Consider the following 20,541-nt stretch of genomic DNA (forward strand, 5'->3'; position numbering starts at 1 on the left):
TGCTGATCAGGCCAATTTGACACTTTCCTCCTACATGTAAAAATCTACTTTTTTGCTAGAAAATTACTCAGAACCCCTAAACACATACATACACACACACACATACATACATACATATATATATATATACACACACACACATACATACATACATACAAATATATATATATATATATATAAAAATATAAAAGCAGAGGCCCTAAAGAATAAAATGATGAGTGTTGCAATTTTTCTTTGTCACATTGTATTTGCTCCGCATTATTTTTTTTAAATGCAATTTTTCAGAAATGTACTTTAAATAATTCTTTCCCACACAAAAACACAATATAATACCTAATTTCTTTGTAAAATATTAAGGATGATGGTATGTCGAGTAAATAGATACCGAACATGTGACGCTTTAAAATTGCATCTGCCCGTGAAATGGCGGCAAACTGCGTTACTTAAAATACACGGTCTCTAAACAGAGAGGCAGAACCGGAAGGGACGACATACTCGTAACCTCCGGTTTCGGAGTTCACAGAGCGGGAAGAACAACGTCCGTTCCTCTCTCTGTGCAGTCATCACCGCTGGTCGCATTGAACCCGCCTGAATGCGGAAGCCCGGGATTAATGCAACCGGCAGCAATGGCTGCACAGAGAGAGGAACGGACGTTGTTCCTCCCTCTCTATGAACCCTGGGAACCTGAAATTTATGAGTATGTCGTCATGTCCGGTTCCGTCTCCATGTTTTAGACAGTGTAATTAAAAAAAAAAAAAAAAAATGTAAAAGTTCTGCGTCCCCCTATGCTTACACGCAAATGCGAACGCATACATTAATTCCGCACGCTTATGTGAAACGGAGGCGGGAAGGGCCACTCGAATCACAGGGAATCACTGGCTGAAAAATTTCATACCGGAATGATACCCGCATAATATAACCACTGCCAACTGGAGGACGTCCTACGGTCAGCCAAGGGTTAAATCCCTGCAATGTACAGTGATCTATGGATCACCAGAGGCGAAGGTTTTATTCTCAACAAAAGTGGAGTTACTCTTTAAGTGGAATCTCCTTCCTATGAACCACTGTGTATTACTGCTCTCACAGCCAAGGGCAATGCTGGGACCAGTGATCACAAAGCCCCAATATTATCATGATCGCAGGCAGACTATTGGTAAGATCAGCAAACTGTCAGGGGTATAGAAGTCTAGCTAGAGGGGCAGCCAGGTGCAGAAAATAAAGGGCCAGGATAAAAAAGTAAAGCCACCAGGTAGGTAGGTTTTTTTCTTTTGAGCCGGTTTCAATGCAAGTTTCCCTGTTTGATTAGAGTGTCCACTATGAAGAGGCACAATACCAATCTGGTGTAATTAGGGGCATTATGTTCACCCAAGCCCCCCCCCCCCCCATACCACCATCCACTCTCTCTAATGCCAGTGAGCTCAGTTATGCCCTGGCACTTTATCGTGCAAACAGTGACCATAGATCCTATGGCTGAGTTCTGACCTGCCTCTGTGAACCACTCACAATTCTGCATTATTCAGGGGAACCCTCATCTGATGGCCAACAGAAGGGTTCAGGAGGTGGGCCAGTCATCAACCACGTGGTTCATACTTTCCTAACAGAGTCTAACCTCCCCCCCCCCCCCCCCCCCCGGCTGTCCTGCTTCTGGGATATCAGGGTGTTCTGAAAATGAAAATAATCCAAGCATTTTATTAGCCCCCTCTGGCCGTTTTAAGGTGAGCCTAAAGAGAACCTGTCAGAATGGTTGTTACATGTTAGACTGTCACAGTGGGGGAAAGGGGGGAAAAAATGATAATATAACGTGCAGCACCTCGGGGTGCACATACCTGCTGCAGCCTTCCAACATTCTGTATTCCCTGCCAGTATTGACAGCAAGGCTGGCACGATTCCAGGGAGTGCTGGAGCTTGATGCCCCCCCCCCCCAAAAAAAAAACAGTGCAAATGCTAGTATTTTTTATGCATTATCCTGCTTTTCATTGTCCAATTAATTCAAATGTGGTGTAAAAAGTGCCAAAATTCGTATTCATGATTTTGTGTTTAGATATCTGGTGAGAGCAAGCCCTAAATTAATAAAATGGCTAGACCAACACAGCACTTCTACAGCCCAATATTCAAAGTATAGCATAGAGAAAGGAAAGGTTGTAGAGGACAATTCTATGTGCACATTGCTCCCTCTAGTGGTCAACATACAAACTGACATGTTACTATTTCAGCTTCAGTTTCCTTTGTAAAAACTGCATCATATCTGTTGGGCAAATAACCCAATGGCAGCTATTAAATGCACTCTAATGGGCAGAAAAAAAAAAACAGAAGAAGTGGTATTCCAGAAAATGGATACGAGGTAAACCTGACAGACATTTTAGCCTGATTGCACAATCTCTTTACAATTGCCTTTAGATTTAGCAACACCTATGTAGAGTGGAGCTTTATGGAAAACTTCCAATTCATATTCGATCAGGTGGGTCCTCACTCTACACAGGTGTTTTCAAAAGATTGTACAATCAGATGTTATTGTGTATGCTCCCCCCTTTATGACATCTTTTATGATTTACACTGCACATCTTAGCAACAAGTGAAATGAAAGGTTTAGTTCACCTTTGCATCAATGCTCATTTTGCAACCATTTAAAGGTATAATTTCCCATCCCCTCCCCTACCCTCCTAAATCATGGGCTGCTTCTCCCCTACAGACATCCTTTATTCTTTGAATTAAGTGCAGATGTGCATGGCTCTGCCTGCACCGCCACGCTGTCCATTCACAAAGATGGGTGAATGAACTTGCTACTCCCATCCCATTTGTCACCGCAGCAGAGGGATTCAGCAGAGTGGCTGGTAGCAGGGAAGCAAAATCACCACACTCGTTTATTACTTCCTTCAGATCCCCTGTTACATAGAAACATAGAAAGTGTCGGCAGATAAGAACCATTTTGGCCCATCTAGTCTGCCCAATATATCTGAATCCTATGAATAATCCCTGGCCCTATCTTATATGAAGGATAGCCTTATGCCTATCCCATGCATGCTTAAACTCCTTCACTGTATTTGCAGCTACCACTTCTGCAGGAAGGTTATTCCATGCATACACTACTCTCTCAGTAAAGTAATACTTCCTCATATTACTTTTAAACCTTTGCCCCTCTAATTTAAAACTGTGTCCTCTTGTGGTAGTTTTTTCTTCTTTTAAATATGCTCTCCTCCTTTACCGAGTCGATTCCCTTTATGTATTTAAAAGTTTCTATCATATCCCTCTGTCTCTTCTTTCTTCCAAGCTATACATGTTAAGGTCCTTTAACCTTTCCTGGTAAGTTTTTTCCTGCAATCCATGTACTAGTTTAGTAGCTCTTCTCTGAACTCTCTCTAGAGTATCTATATCCTTCTGTAGATATGGCCTCCAGTACTGCGCACAATACTCCAAGTGCGGTCTCACCAGTGTTCTGTACAGCGGCATAAGCACTTCTCTCTTTCTACTGCTTATACCTCTCCCTGTACATCTGTATTGGACTTGGGACTGAGGTTAAGCAATGCAGGAACCTACATGTTGCTACCTACCTGTGACGTACTGATCATAGTTACAATATTCTGCAGGCCTGAATGCAAAAATATAATAAATGCACATTTTTTAATTTATCATTGTAGGTCCATTTATTGCATTTTCCCAAAAGGCCGACTATGCCTTTAATCAGTGAATTGGGGGAACGGTAATGCTATTTGGAGTGTACTGAAAAACTATGTCAACATCAGATGGTCATTTAGTCTACGATGAATAGTTTTAAAAATCTAAATTCACCTGGTCTCTGAAAGGGTTGTGGGTGAGAGTGCATGTTTTTCTCACATATTACTATTAAAGAGGCTATAAACTGTGAAAGGTGTACCCAAAAAAAGGGCAGACAGAGGGCAAAAGACTAGTCACTGGTATTGTCTGTGGTCTCCCTGCAGCTGATCATTCCCCATTATGGACTTATGCCTTGTTCTGCACTGTCTTTGTCTGGATGCAGCCATCTTGGTAGAGGCAGCGCTTTTCGTCCTCATTTGAGTCTCCAGCAAGGAAAACAGTCCCCAAGTCCCCAAATATCCTGTAGCAGTCAGCGGCATCAGCATTGCCTGAGATCTCATCCATCAGATATAGTTAGGAGGCTGTAGGCACAAAGGACTGTCTAGGAAACTTTACATGTCAAGAGCACCACTATTTTTCAGAAGGCATTCAAGACAAAATGAAAAGGTTTTCAGGCTACTGCTTGGGCACAATTACTATGTCTAAATGTTTCCTACAACATAGCAAATCCTCGTGTTCATGTCCACTTTAAGTGCAACATCCTTCTCAAGCTCCAGTGTGTGATACTGCTCCAGCCACTTCTAAGCTCCTACGCAGCCTTGCGGCTAGTGTAACAGGACGCTGCTGTGTGTATAACCGCGGGGTCCGCCGTACCCTCAGAAGTGGCTGGAGCAGTTTACTCAGCCACCATCGATATAGCAACGATTTTATAGAGGTTTTTTTGCATTTGGACGCACGTATTGCTGTGACACCCAGTGTTTGGTGTTTTGCTTGGAGTGAATAGTTTTTAACCACTGCAGTGTTTTTATATGGAAGTTGTGGAAGTTTTTACCTGCATTGATGTTCGTGTGAAGTGTACAAATACAGGTTGTTAACCTTCTACACCATGAGGAGCCTTTCTTTTCTCTCATTCTGAGTTCACACCAGTATCCCAAGGATTTTATCCATCAGCAAAGTTGGAGCAGTAACCAAGCGCAGTTAGATTCTTGTTGGCGTATGCCACAAGAGTCCACACCATCTGGTAAGTGAGCTACCTTACCAATTAGCACCTTGCGGTGAAGCGGAGGGCCGCTGAAGTTATCATCACAATATTAGGACTTTACAGCACTATTGCACTTTTTCTTCTTTTTCCTTTAGCAGCATCACGGACTGTTTTTTGAGGAAATTCACTATCACATTGCATTGTTATTGCACTTTCTCAGTAGCAATCTCACGGACTTATTTAGTAACCATTTTATATTTAATGTATTGAATGTTTGTATATTTTGAACTGATAATTGTTTGCACATATATATGCACTTATTTATGGTATTACACAAATGAGCCATTCCATTATTATAATCACTAACTAGCACTTTGCATAGTTTACAATCACTACAGCACTTTACTATTTACCCAAAGGGTAGCGCAGTAATTTTCGTTATATCCACTTACCTAGTTAACTATATCTATAGTATACGTGACTACTTGCAGCTTCCCCAATATTAAACACGTGACCTAGGCGCGAGTAGAATTACCTATTTAAACTGTTTCTGAGCTAGCAGCATTTCCAGATTTCTAAAACAGCAGATTCATTTGTGCATGCTTTTGTGAGCGGACTACAGCCCATGTCTTTAGTCTGTTTTTCCCTTCAGCTTATTGCATGGCAATGAAGGGGCACACATGTGCTGGTGCAATGAATCATGGGCCAAGCAGTCTCAGAGTGTTATCAGCAGGCTAATAATGACATTCTGAGTGCGTGCTCCCCATCTGGAATTTTGTGGAAGCAGCATATCGTGGCTGGATAGTATTCAGGTTGTAGGTTTTTATGGACTTTGCTATAAGGAATCATTAATTGCAATCTGCTGTTATGGAATAAACAGATGTGTTTGTGAAAACAAGGAGGCTTTAGTAGTGCTTTAAGAGAATTTCTAGGTTACACCCGGGTTATTTATTGTGATATAAAAATACAGCTCATAAGACAAGAGAGCAGAGCATCAGGGAGGAAAGAATTAGCAATGTACAGGTTTGCTTTCATCTCCCCGTCCCCAGCAGCAAATAGTCACTTTTTGTTCCCCTGCAGCTCTGTTCAGCCCCAGAAGTTGAAGGCAATACCTGGTACTTCCAGGTATGGAGGAGCATGTAATATTAGCCATTCAAGGCTGTCGCATAGAATGTCTACAGCACTATTATAGCTACAACTCTAATGACTCATAGTTCACACAAGACTTTACTTTTGCACTTGAAGGCTGAATGAAGCAGCTGAGAAGCAAAAGGAATGCAAGTTTATGTGTCCAGGGAGGTCCACATTAAATGCATCGACCACCTATCTGACCATGTATCAAATTCAAAACCTGTAGATCTCAATGGAGCACAAGTTTGGTGATGCCATCACATTTGTTGTCACTGTTTGCTCCCTCCCGCCCCATAACCGAAGATACTTTCCTGGTGCTGTACATTGCATTAATGGCAATTACAACGCTCTGAAGACTCCAATTAAAAAATGTAATAAATGAACATTTTTTATTTAATGAATGTGGATGCATTTATAAATAGCTTGCTAAAAAAATATGCATGTACACACAGCTGATAAAGTCATTATCAAATCAACCTCCCCTCCTGGATGCATGTCACGCTCACACTGCAAATAAGAAAAAGCTCCTCCTCAGAGAAGGATTGGCGAGGGGTGCTGGAAGAAGTAGCAATAAACTTCCTGGAAAAATCCTACTGGATGAAGGCTGAAACCAGGAAGTACTATTATGTATTTGCAGGGTCGCACAAAAACATGCATGGTCGCACACTTCTATGCACATTACCTAGTACTGGCGTCTTTTTTTTTCCGTTAGCGAACTGGAGTCGCAGAATTTTTTATCACAAACTGAACTGTTTTTTCTTCCCAAATACAATGATATTACCGTAAGCCTAAAAACATAGGAGACTGCTAGCCACTCAAACTTTTCAAGTACAATATGTGTAATGTAAAATCCCCCTAAGGATGGGAAGGTTTTACCCCCTAATGACCAGGCCATTTTGGCCTGGAATAGGCCTTTAAAGTGAACCTGTTGCTTTGCTCTTCAAGGGTGTACCAGCAAAAGTACATTAGATAAATCTGAACAGCAGGAAGCCTTACCATAGAGCAGATCTATCAGGCTAAAATCACCAGTTCGGACTGGAACGCACTTTCTTCTGGTCAAATCACTCACCGGTTTTCCTTTTCTAGTCATGCAATCAATTTTCATTTCTTTGTTTTTCTTCATTGCGGTCTCCAATTTGTTTTTCAGGTCAATGACACATCTAAGACTGTCATCTGTTACGCCAGCCTTTGTAAATACCTAAATGTAACAAAGGACACAATGTAAATGAGAAAACCTTTTCAGAAGGGTCTTCATTATTTAAAAGTAAAAAAAAACTGATCAATCAGAAAAAGGGAAAATCTCCCACCTGGTTTGATATTCATCTATGGACTCCGAGCACTACTGCACTTCCAAGTGTATGTCACCCCAAAATTTTATATCACATGTATATGCGTTTGTTTAACAAGGTTTTGGATAATAGCTCCATATTGAGATCTTTATTTCCTGTAAAATACTTGGTGATCCTGGCAATTCTCCCCCCCCCCCCCTTTTTGGTTTCATTTTGACCGTGCCAAGACTGGAATCTGATACAGCGCCCATTATGTCATGTTACAACCAAAAAGTTAACATTTATTTTATTGGGATTTTATGTGAAAGACCAACACAAAGTAGCACATAATTGTGAAGTGGAAGGAAAATGATAAATGGTTTTCAATTTTTTTTACAAATAAATATCTGAAAAGTGTGGCGTGCATTTGTATTCAGCCCCCTTTACTCCAATACCCCCAACTAAAATCTAGTGGAACCAATCGCCTTCAGAAGTCACCTAAGGCCCCTTTTCCCTTTCAGTTCATCAGTTCAGTCACGTTTTTGTCTTCAGACAACGTCCGTTTTCATCTCAGTTCATATCCGTTTTTCATCCTTTTTTCGTCAGTTGTCATCCGTTTTTCATCCGATCCGTTTTTTTTGACGGATGAAAAATAAGGCATTCATCCGTTCAAGAAAACGGACATTGACGGAAGCGGATGAAAACGGAGGTTAACGTCATCCGTTTTTCCATAGAGATACATTGATGTCCGTTTTTCATCCGTCAACGGATGGATGAAAAACGGACAAACGGACAGCATGTGTGAAAGGGGCCTAATTCATAAATAGAGTCCACCTGTGTGTAATTAAAATCTCAGTATAAATACAAACTGAAGGTTTCACAGAACAACTTACGTATTTGCTAAATTTTATAACAAGAAACAAAGAAATTTTTATTTTTATTTTTTTTTCTCAAAATTGTTTAGCAAAATAAAAAAAAAAACAGTGGTGATTAAATACCACCAGAAGAAAGATCAGTCTCAAAAAAACGGTAAAGATTTCATATGGCTACAGAGTTGCATGACCACGCAATTGTCAAAGTGCGGTGATTTTTATGAGCGTTTTTTGTGGTCAGTAGAACTGCTCTTGAACGGGATTTCAGGGCGTTCATACAACAGCCCATAAGCTCCTAAAAACATCCATGTGTGCATTGGAAACATAGAATAACATAGAGGGGAGTTTAAGGGCAGGTACAAAAAAAATGCCCAAACTCACAAAAATGTAAGTTTAACAGTAGCAGTGTGCATGAGGCCTTATACTCTGTCTCACTCCTTTAAAATCAAAAACATTTGAAATAAAGTCTAACACAGCTTTAATCAATAGACCGAGAGAGCGCCACCAAAATCTTGGAGAAATTAAAAAGTGGCTATGAACCTTCTGGCATCTACATCTTATGAGTAACCTTGTCTCTCAAACCTAGGAGTGTTAAAGGAGAACTAAAGACATTTTAAAACAGACTGCAGGCAAGCAGACTTATCACAGAAGACACATATAAAATACCACTACCTGCCTGCTCGCAGATGCCTGCGGCATGTAAACTGAGCCACGCATGAGCAGCTCAGCTTACAAAGCCGACATGGTCCCCGTGTGCTGGGGTGACTTGTCTCTTGCACATGCACAGGACTTGCGTCATCCTGCGCCGGCCAACAAAAATGCCCAAAGACTGCCACCCAGGCAGAAGATGCCGGTGAGAGACCCGGACCATTAGAGAAGAAGAAGTAAAAGCGCTTTTAGTTTTGCTTTGCATTCAGCCAAAATGTCTGCCCAGTCTGTTGTTTGCCGGGCGCTCGGGTTCGGCACATCGCGGATCGGGTGGACAGATTATTGGGTGGGGCTGGGGAAGACCCAGCTGTCATGGTACACGTGGGTACCAATGACATAGGCAGAGGAAGACGGAGAGTCCTAAACGATTTCAGGGACTTAGGCGCTAAGTTGAGGACTAGGACCTCCAAGGTAGTATTTTCCGAAATACTACCTGTACCTCGAGCCACACCAGAGAGGCAGCGGGAGATTAGGGAAGTTAACGAGTGGCTGAGGAGCTGGTGTAGTAAGGAGGGTTTCGGGTTCCTGGAGAACTGGGCTGACTTCTCAGTCGGTCACCGGCTCTTTTGTAGGGACGGATTCCACCTAAATGGGGAGGGTGCAGCCGTACTGGGTGCGAGGATGGCCAAAAAGCTAGAGGGGCTTTTAAACTAGGGAATGGGGGGGAGGGTACAGATGTAGAATTAGCCAGTGGAAAGCAAGTTGCAGAGGGCAGAAATGGGGGCACTAGCGGTAGGGTGTACGCAGCTCCTATACCCAGGATGGGTATGGGGAAAAATCAGGAGGGCAACCTAAAAACATCAAATGAGGATATATGTAGCCGCTCAAAATTAAGAGGTTTGTATACCAATGCCAGAAGCCTGGCCAACAAGATGGGAGAGCTAGAGCAGCTGTTGTTGGAGGAGGACTTAGATTTTGTGGGGATAAGAGACTTGGTTTGACAGCTCTCATGACTGGATGGCGACCATTCAGGGATATTCCCTTTATCGCAGAGATAGAGAGGGTAAAAAAGGAGGAGGGGTATGTCTGTATATTAAGAACAGTGTGCAGGTAAATATGAGGGATGATATTAATAATGGAGCTAAGGACGAGGCAGAATCCCTATGGGTAGAGCTTCAAAGGGAAGGCACAGTGGGGAAGGTAATATTGGGCGTATGCTATAGGCCCCCCAACCTGAGGGAGGAGGGGGAGGCGGACCTCATGTTACAGATAGGATTGGCAGCAAGGATGGGAAATGTCATTATAATGGGGGACTTTAATTATCCAGATATAGACTGGGCAGATGGAACCGCGCATTCGGCCAAGGCTAGGCAGTTCCTAAATATCTTGCAGGACAATTTCATGGGTCAGATGGTGAATGCACCGACAAGAAACAATGCGGTACTTGACCTACTGATTACCAACAATACAGACCTGCTCACGGATATAGAAATACGGGAGAACTTAGGAAACAGTGACCATAGGTCAATAAGTTTCAGTATTAATTATAGTAATAGGAAGCAGAGGGGTAATTTAAGGACGCTGAATTTCAAAAGAGCCAATTTCCCAAAACTGCGCTCGCTGCTAGAAAATATCAATTGGGATAGAACCCTGGGAACAAAGAACACGGAGGAAAAATGGGAGTGCTTCAAGAGCATACTTAACAAGGGGATTGACCAGTGCATTCCAAAGGGAAATAAATTTAAAAGAGCAAAATTAAACCCTGGGTGGCTAAACTCTAACATAAAAATGCATATTAGTGCTAAAGGAAAGGCTTTCAAAAAATACAAGGCTGAGGGGTCATTGGCAGCATTTAAGCATTACAAAGAGTGTAATAAGAAATGTAAAAATGAAATCAGGGCGGCTAAAATAGGACACGAGAGACATAGCGGAAGAGAGTAAAAAGAACCCCAAGAAGTTCTTTAAGTATATAAACAGTAAGAAAGCGAGGTCAGAACACATTGGCCCCATAAAAGATGACAAAAGAAATATGGCCACTGAGGACAGGGAAAAGGCGGAAGTGTTAAATAATTTCTTCTCTTCAGTCTTCACAAAAGAATCGGGGGGCTACACGAACCCAGCTTGTAAGGCCAATCTAAACAACACACCTCAGGACGTGCCGCCATGGCTAACAGAAGACAGACTTAGAACTAAACTTGAGAAAATTAACATAAATAAATCACCGGGACCGGATGGCTTGCACCCGAGGGTTCTTAAAGAGCTCAGCCAGGTGATTGCCAGACCATTATTCTTGATCTTTAAGGATAGTTTACAGACAGGTATGGTGCCAGCAGATTGGAAAAAGGCCGACGTAGTACCAATATTTAAAAAGGGGCCGAGGTGTATCCCGGGTAACTATAGACCTGTCAGCCTAACATCTGTAGTCTGCAAGATTTTGGAGGGGATGTTAAGGGACCACATACAAGACTTTAGTAATGAAAACAATATAATTAGTAGTAATCAGCATGGATTTATGAAAAATCGTTCTTGCCAAACCAATCTATTAACCTTCTACGATGAAGTGAGCTGCCATCTAGATAAAGATAAGCCAGTGGATGTGGTGTATCTGGACTTTGCAAAGGCCTTTGACACCGTTCCCCACAAACGCTTACTGTACAAACTAAGGAAGGTAGGTATGGACCATAAGGTGAGTACCTGGATAGAGAACTGGCTCCAGGGGAGAGTTCAGAGGGTGCTGATTAATGGGGAGTACTCGGATTGGGCGGGGGTGGAAAGTGGGGTCCCCCAGGGTTTTGTCCTGGGGCCAATCCTGTTTAATTTATTCATAAATGATCTAGAGGAGGGGATATCGAGTACAATCTCAGTATTTGCGGACGATACTAAACTAAGCATGCCAATATCTTCTATACAGGATGTGGAAACCTTACAAGCGGACCTAAACAAAATAACGGGGTGGGCAACTACATGGCAGATGAGGTTTAATGTTGATAAATGTAAAGTAATGTACTTGGGGGCCAGAAACCAGAAAGCAAGCTACTCACTAGGGGGGGAACCTCTGGGGGAGTCTAGGATGGAAAAAGACTTGGGGGTACTGGTAGACAACAGGCTTGGCAGTGGCATGCAATGCCAAGCAGCTGCAAGCAAAGCCAACAGAATATTGGGATGTATAAATAAGGGGATTCACTCCAGAAATAAAGAGATTATTCTCCCGCTCTACAAGACTCTGGTCCGGCCACATCTGGAGTATGCTGTCCAGTTCTGGGCACCGGTCCTCAGGAAGGATGTGCTGGAATTGGAAAGAGTCCAGAGAAGGGCAACAAAAATAATTAGGGGAATGGAGGACATCAGCTATGAGGAAAGACTACTAGCACTGAACCTATTCTCTCTAGAGAAGAGACGTTTGAGGGGGGATATGATATCAATGTACAAATACTGTACTGGCGACCCTAGCATAAGGAACAAACTATTCAGAGTAAGGAAATACAACAAGACACGTGGCCACTCACTAAAACTAGAGGAAAGGCGGTTTAACCTTAAAATGCGTAAGGGGTTCTTCACTGTAAGGGCAGTAAGGATGTGGAATTCTCTTCCACAAGCAGTCGTATCAGCAGGGAGCATTGATAGTTTCAAAAAACTATTAGATGGGCACCTTAAAGACCACAACATACAGGGGTATACAATGTACGGTTAAAAGCAAACACACACACACATCATAGGTTGAACTGGATGGACTGATGTCTTTTTTCAACCTCACTAACTATGTAAGTTCTGATATTAGAACTATGCACAAAGAACAATAAGGAATATCACTGCCTGGATGTGCAATTTAGTGTCATGTATTAAGATAGCTATTTGCTACATGTAAAGAGGTCTTCCAGGCTACATAAAAATGTGCATTTCACCCCTCTGCAATAATAAGGTGCTCTATACTTCCAATCCCCATCAGCAATTACAGTATCTTACAAAAGTGAGTACACCCCTCATATTTTTGTAAATATTTTATTATATCTTTTCATTTGACAACACTGAAGAAATGACACTTTGCTACAATGTAAAGTAGTGAGTGTACAGCTTGTATAAAGGGTCCTTTCACATAGGCGCTCCGTATGTCATCCCATTTTTTTGCGGATGAAAAACGGACATAATGCATGTCAATGGGATTGCGGATGTCAGCGGATGACCATCCGCTGACATCCGATCTGCGTCCTTTCCGATCAGTTCAGTTTTTTTGAACGGAAGAGAACCCTATTTTTCTTCCGTTTAAAAAAACGTAACGGACGCAAAATAGGATGTCATCTGTGTCCGTAAAAAAAAAAAAAAAAAAAAAGTGCCAGAGCGGATCAAAAAAAACGGTCTGCCACGTGTGAAAGGACCCTTACAGTGTAAATTTGCTGTTCCTCAATATAACTCAACACACCGCCATTAATGTCTAAACTGCTGGCAACAAAAGTGAGTACAACACTAAGTGAAAATGTCAAAATTGAGCCCAGTTAGCAATTTTAACACCCCGGTGTCATGTGACTCGTTAGTGTTACAAGGTCTCAGGTGTGAATGGGGAGCAGGTGTGTTAAATTTGGTGTTATCGCTCTCACTCTCTCATACTGGTCACTGGAAGTTCAACATGGCACCTCGTGGCAAAACTCTGAGGATCTGAAAAAGAAGAATCATTGCTCTACATAAAGATGGCCTAGGCTATAAGAAGATTGCCAAGACCTTGAAATTGAGCTGCAGCACAGTGGCCAAGACCATACAGCGGTTTACCAGGACAGGTTCCATTCAGAACAGGCCTCACCATGGTCGACCAAAGAAGTTGAGTGCACGTGCTCAGCGTCATATCCAGAGGTTGTCTTTGGGAAAAAGACGTATGAGTGCTGCCAGCATTGCTGCAGAGGTTGAAGGGGTGGAGGGTCAGCCTGTCAGTGCTTAGACCATCATCAAATTGATCTGCATAACTGTCGTCCCAGAAGGAAGCCTCTTCTAAAATAATGCACAAGAAATCCCGCAAACAGTTTGCTGAAGACAAGCAGACTAAGGACATGGATTACTGGAACCATGTCCTGTGGTCTGATGAGACCAAGATTGACTTTTTTGGTTCAGATGGTGTTAAGCGTGTGTGGCGGTAACCAGGTGAGGAATACAAAGACAAGTGTGTCTTGCCTACAGTCAAGCATGGTGGTGGGAGTGTCATGGTCTGGGGTTGCATGAGTGCTGCTGGCACTGGGGAGTTACAGCTCATTGAGGGAGCCATGAATGCCAGCATGCACTGCGACATACTTAAGCAGAGCATGATCCCCTCCCTCCAGAGACTGGGCCACAGGGCAGTATTCCAACATGATAATGACCCCAAACACACCTCCAAGACCACAGCTTTGCTAAAGAAGCCAAGAGTAAAGGTGATGGACTGGCCAAGCATGTCTCCAGACCTAAACCCTATTGAGCATCTGTGGGGCCTGCTAAACGAGGTGGAAGAGCGCAAGGTCTCTAACATCCACCAGCTCTGTGATGTCGTCATGGAGGAGTGGAAGAGGACTCCAGTGGCAACCTGTAAAGCTCTGGTGAACTCCATGTCCAAGAGGGTTAAGGCAGAGCTGGAAAATAATGGTGGCCACACAAAATATTGACACTTTGGGCCTAATATGGACATTGTCACTTAGGGGTGTACTCACTTTTGTTGCCAGCGTTTTAGACATTAATAGCTGCCTGTTGAGTTATTTTGAGGGGACAGCAAATTTACACTGTTATACAAGTTGTTACACTCACTACTTTACATTGTAGCAAAGTGTAATTTCTTCTGTGTTGTCACATAAAAAGATATAATAAAATATTTACGAAAATGTGAGGGGTGTACTCGTTTTTGTGATCTATCAGGATTATATCTCAGAGGAGGGGTTAGATTCACTTGGCCACCACTGGCTCAGGGAAACTTTTAAAAATATTTCTTTAGACATAGTAAAGCCCAGAGCACCATCACATATTAGCAGAATTCGGGGGTGGGGGCAAATAGAGGATACCTGAATCCAGGATTGTACGGTGGGCCAGAATTTGTTCTTAGCCAGTTTATGAGCATCCACCAAACTGTTTAAGACATCTGTATTGTCCTCGTTTTTATTCACTTTAAGATCTGCAAGACAAAAGTTAGAGGTCATATATTAATTACAAACAGCAACGTTTTCCGGTCTATTCAGCACCATGAAAACAAGTTGCAGCAAGGGAGAATTTGGTATATTCAGCATGTACACATTTTAAAAAGTCTGTTCATTTAAACAAAAAATGCCCCCTAAGTTTCTATGTGCATTTATCATGTCTGAAGCATGTTATTTACCTGTAAAAACCTCACTTGTGTAGAATTCCAAATCCCTAAGTGGGCTGCTGGTTGCTGCCATCTTGGATGTGTCATCAGCAGCCCCATGTCAGCTTCACTCCTTCCTCATTATAAAGTTCCTGCTATGCTTCTTGCAAGACTCAAATTGGGGAGAAGAAGCAAATACTCCTCCTAAGCTCTTCAAATACCAATATCTACCGCATTATATTGTTTGTGTAAACTTTCCTGCATGCAATAGAGATATTCATGGATGCAAAGTAATTGGGGAAAATTCCCTTACAAAGTGAAGCTTCTTTTGCAAGGTTGCAAATAATACATTTTAGGAACAAATTTATTATAATCTCACAGTACCCAAAGTTACCCATAGAACAGATATAGCCAAACAGGAGTAGTTACCTCTGGATATTTCGATGTCAAGGGTATACTTGTGAGAGCCTAAACCATGGTCTCTGATAAAAGACTCTTCAACAGCTTCAAATTCGTCATCTGACTCCTCTGAATCGGAGACTTTAGAAGTTTCCTCCACCCCCTTTTCATGGCTGGGGCCAGGTAACATGACTGCAGGCAAGTCCTTACTACAACATGGCTGTTCATCATCCACATCACATGACCGGGAAGGCGATACATGGTTTAGCTTGGGTTGAGATGAGCCGCTGCTCCCTGACGTACAGTGACTATTGTCTGTGTCCTCATGGATAAGATTAAATTCATCCGGATCTGGTAATAACAGTTTGAAGCAGTTCTCCATCTCGGTCAGACAGGACTGGATGTCAGCGAGCATTTCTAGCAGAGAGATTAATGTGGTTTATGGTTACTCACATTTAGGTTATAGTGACGTTTGAAAAGAAACAATCAGATTATATGATGATGATGATATGAAAAAGATGGGGCTTCCAAAATGGCGCAGCTACTTCCCCCCCCCCCCCCCCCCAAAAAAAAAACTACAAATGATTTATAAAAAAAAAAAATATTTATTGAACAGAGTTAAAGTGGTTGCAAACCCTCACATCTAACCCAGTGCAGTGAACAGCCTCAGATGATACACAGAGATTAAACAAATCCTCCTACATTGGTTTTACTTGTATATCTGCTGTCTTCCCCTTTCTACACTCTTTTGAAAGTGCAGATCGTGTTAAAAATCATTCTTCCTCTTTCAGCAGTAAACAGGGGTGGGTGGGGTGAGTGGACTGTTTGTAAGCTGATTAGAAGAAAGAGACACACACCCCTCCATATAGGCAGAGGAACAAAGGAACATGCAGAGCTGTAGTCTGAATAGACAAGCTCCCTGCTAATCTCCCTCTAAGCATCCTCCCTGACACAAATTTCCAGCTACTGTTATCTCACAAGTCAGGGAACTTGTCAGAAGTGATTCAGGCTGATAACAGAGGAACGGAGCACCAGAGAGAAATTACACTTAAAGCTTTGGGAGAGAGATAAGTAAACACTACATATATATGTAGTTAGTTCAACTTTCAAGAATGGGGTTTACAACCATTTTCAAACTCACTGTTCAACCACAACAGGAACTATTTTGGACTTCTTGTACTTCTTTATTTGCTTCTGTACTTACTATAAGACCGATATGTTAATAAGTTATGACAATGTTTTTAACATACCCAAGTACCTCTTTTTCTACGAAAATCCTAATAAAAACTGTTGAAACATAAAACCACAGATTATAACAAAAGGTAAGTACATAGCTGATCATTTGGAAACACAGCATAATGGGATTTTTGCCTTACCGTAAAATACATTTATCTTATGTTCATTGACGGACACAGCTCCAGAGCCTCAACCATCGGGTTATACTGCCCCCTACAGGAGTAGGATATTAGGAGCAAAAAAATCAGGCTACGCCTATGGGCAGTCCTAGGAGGGGAGGGTATACTCCCTCTCTCTGCTATAGGTACTCATTTTGTTACAAGCAGTGTCAGAAGAATTACAACTCAACAGAGGGGTGGGTGCTGTGTCCGTCAATGAACACCAGACAAACTGCAGCCCCTGGACCAGCTGGTCCACCAGCTCAGCAAAGGCAGGGGGGAGCTGTTCTTCCAGGTCATGGCGCAAAAGCTTAGCCCACTCAGACAGAGTTTGCGACACCAGAGCAATAGTGAATACCGGCTCAGTGCCGAACCAGCCAGAGTCTACACATTACGGGCCAGAGCCTCTGCCTTCCCTTCAGCCAGATCCCTAAAGGCCAGGTACTCTTCAACTGGAATCATGGTTGCCTTGTTCAATCTGGAAACCAGAGGGTCCACCACCGGTGGAACAGTCCACTCCTTAAGGGACTCCTCATAGGGGTAACGCCTAGTAAATCACTTAGGGACGCCAAAGGGGATGCTTTGGTCGTCCCTACACTTTAGCAACAATTCTGTAAAAATAGCCGGGGAAAGGAAACACCTTCGCCGCTCTGGATGGCTTGTGAGTGTCAAAGGAAACCTGCGTCTCCATTGCAGCTGCGTCCTCCATCTTCAAGGTCTCATGCACAGATACAATCAGTGCTTCCACCAGCGTCTTTTCATGCATGGTTGCAGATGTGGAGGAATCGGAGAATTCTGAGCACGTGGTCGCAGACCCAAGAGGGTGACCCACGTCTGCATCAGATTCAGGATCTGATGAGACAGGTGAGATAGGGGAAGGCGGGGGGGGGGGGGGGTTTAGGACTGCCGTCAGTGCATCCATAGATGGTTGGGACCCGGAGGGCTCTGCCACCTCAGAGAGGTGATCAGGTGGGGAGATGTGCTCCAAAGACTCCATGAGTCTCCAGGGGAACCCCACAAAAAGTGTAAAACGCTGCAAAGGGACACCTCCCACAGCGCTGGCAGCACCAGGCACAAAGCACCAAGCGATCCTCAGCAGAGAAGGAGAGGACCTCATTAGACTCCCCACCCAGTAGAAACAGGCACCTGCAGCCACCAGGATAAGCTGCACTCCACGCGCGGCGATCAGGAAGTGAAACGATCTAGGAGCTCCCACCGCCGAAATCGCCGCCCACAGGGCTCCACTGTCATGTTCACCGCTATTTTCAAATGGCAAACTACCGCACAATGGCCACCGGACTACACAAACATGGCCACTGTGTATTAAGCACACGGGTTCAAAAAAAAATTACGGCACCACGAGGCTCCCAGGGACCCAGGAGGGATCCCTAGGACTCTAGGACGGGGGGCACCATACCCCCCCCCCCCCCACCCACCCATCACCCCCCAGACCTAGTGCGGAGCCGAGTTCTGCCTGCGCTCATTGGCCAGACTAGGGTGACCACTGGATCTAGATTATCCAGCCCATTGCCAAGTCTGGCAGTTGATTGCAGATCTCATAGGGAAAAAAAACAGAATTTTTTCTCCTATCTAAAAAGAAAAAAATGCCAGGACCAGAGATCCCAGCAAGGAACTAAGTCCTTACTCTTGACTATGCAGAGAAAAAAACAAAACAAAACTGAGGACCTATAGCAGAGAGAGGGAGTATACCCCCTGGGACTGCCCATAGGCGTAGCCAGACTTTTTTCTGCCTAGTGTCCTACTCCGGTAGGGGGCAGTATAACCCAACGGTTAAGAAGATCAGGAGCTGTGTCCATTAATGAACGAAAGAGAAATTTTTTCTAAAGATAACCACTGCCTCTCAACCTCCAATTTAGCACAAAAGAAACCTGAAGAAACTCCTTAGAATATGCGTTAGGACATATCTCCTGCCGTATACTCACCTCAATGATTAAAGAGCTACGACAGTTAGCGATTATATTCCGCACAATATGTTTATTTATATTATGTTGATGAAATGTTCTTTTTTGTGCTATATTGCATGTTGAGAGGCTGTAGTTCTCTATTATAAAGCTGTATTTCCCAGTGATCAGCTATGTACTTACCATTGTGCTAATCTATGCTTTTAACCACTTAAGCTGCGGAAGATTTTACCCCCTTCCTGACCAGGGCCTATTTTGCGATTCGGCACTGAGTGACTTTAACCGACAATTGCGCGGTCATGCGACGCTGTACCTAAACTAATTTGACGTCCTTTTTTTCCCACAAACAGAGCTTTCTTTTGGTGGTATTTGATCACCTGTGCGATTCTTACTTACAACAAATTTTAAATACCTCGGTCGTATTTAGAGAAATTTGCTTTCACATGCAAAGGGTAAACTACCCTTAAAGCGATTGAAATGATCACCCTGTAAAACAACCCATTCAGTTTAAAATAAAAATGAAAGGCAAAACATTTTTGTGTAATAACTATATATATATATATATATATATATATATATATATATATATATATATATATATATATATATACACATACACATATACATATACACACACACATACATATACACATACATACATATACACACACATATACATGCAGTATCTCACAAAAGTGAGTACACCGCTCACATCTTCATAAATATTTTATTATATACTTTCATGTGACAACACTGAAGAAATGACACATTGCTACAATATAAAGTAGTGAGTGTACAGCTTGTACAACAGTGTAAATTTGCTGTCCCCTCAAAATAACACACAACCATCAGGCTCCTTTCCCACGGTCCGCCTCCGCCGATCCCCGCTGAGCAGGCGGATGACAGCTCCATCACCGCTATGTGTGCGGAGAGGGAGCTGTCAGATTCCCGCTCTCCTCTATGCGGGAATCGGAAGAGAACGGACCGCCTGTCCATTCTCATCCGATCCACTGGACGGATGGAAAATAGGGTTTCCATCCGTCCGGATTTCACAGATAGGATCGGAATTGGATAGCAGCGGGTGTCAGCGGAGATGTCTCCACTGACATCCGCTGCCTTATAGGGATGCATGGAGGATCCGATCAGATCCGCCTAAAAAACTGACAGGCGGATCTGATCGGATCGTTCCTGTGAAAGGACCCTTAATGTCTAAACCACTGGCAACAAAAGTGAGTACACCCCTAAAGTGAAATGTCCTAATTGGGCTCAAAGTGTCAATATTTTGTGTGGCCACCATTATTTTCCAGCACTGCCTTAACCCTCTTGGGCATGGAGTTCACCAGAGCTTCACAGGTTGCCACTGGAGTCCTCTTCCACTCCTCCATGACGACATCATGGAGCTGGTGGATGTTAGAGACCCTGCGCTCCTCCACCTTCTGTTTATAATGCCCCACAGATGCTCAATAGGGTTTAGGTCTGGAGACATGCTTTGCCAGTCCATCACCTTTAAACTCAGCTTCTTTAGCAAGGTAGTGGTCGTCTTGTAGGTGTGTTTGGGGTCGTTATGTTGGAATACTGCCCTGCGGCCCAGTCTCTGATGGGAGGGGACCATGCTCTGCTTCAGTATGTCACAGTACATGTTGGCATTCATGGTTCCCTCAATGAACTGCAGCTCCCCAGTGCCGGCAGCACTCATGCAGCCACAGACCATGACACTCCCACCACCATGCTTGACTGTAGGCAAGACACGCTTGTCTTTATACTCCTCATCTGGTTGCCGCCACACGCTTGACAACATCAGAACCAAATACGTTTATCTTGGTCTCATTGGATCCAAGGACATGGTTCCAGTAATCTATGTCCTT

General features: G+C 43.2%; 1 protein-coding gene across 1 annotated transcript in view; it reads right to left on the reverse strand.

Moving 5' to 3' along the window:
• UVSSA (UV stimulated scaffold protein A) overlaps positions 1 to 20,541 on the reverse strand; it is a 176,657-nt gene that overhangs the window by 125,515 nt on the left and 30,601 nt on the right. Inside the window, exons 5-7 of the mRNA XM_082262082.1 lie at positions 15,391 to 15,777; positions 14,684 to 14,793; positions 6,954 to 7,082 (exon numbers count right to left, since the gene is read on the reverse strand). Of these exons, the coding sequence (XP_082118208.1) occupies positions 6,954 to 7,082; positions 14,684 to 14,793; positions 15,391 to 15,777 (626 nt within the window). The remainder of the gene's footprint in view (positions 1 to 6,953; positions 7,083 to 14,683; positions 14,794 to 15,390; positions 15,778 to 20,541) is intronic.

Source organism: Pelophylax lessonae (genome assembly GCF_965119305.1).
Source record: "Pelophylax lessonae genome assembly, chromosome: 1".
Taxonomy (NCBI): Eukaryota; Metazoa; Chordata; class Amphibia; order Anura; family Ranidae; genus Pelophylax; species Pelophylax lessonae.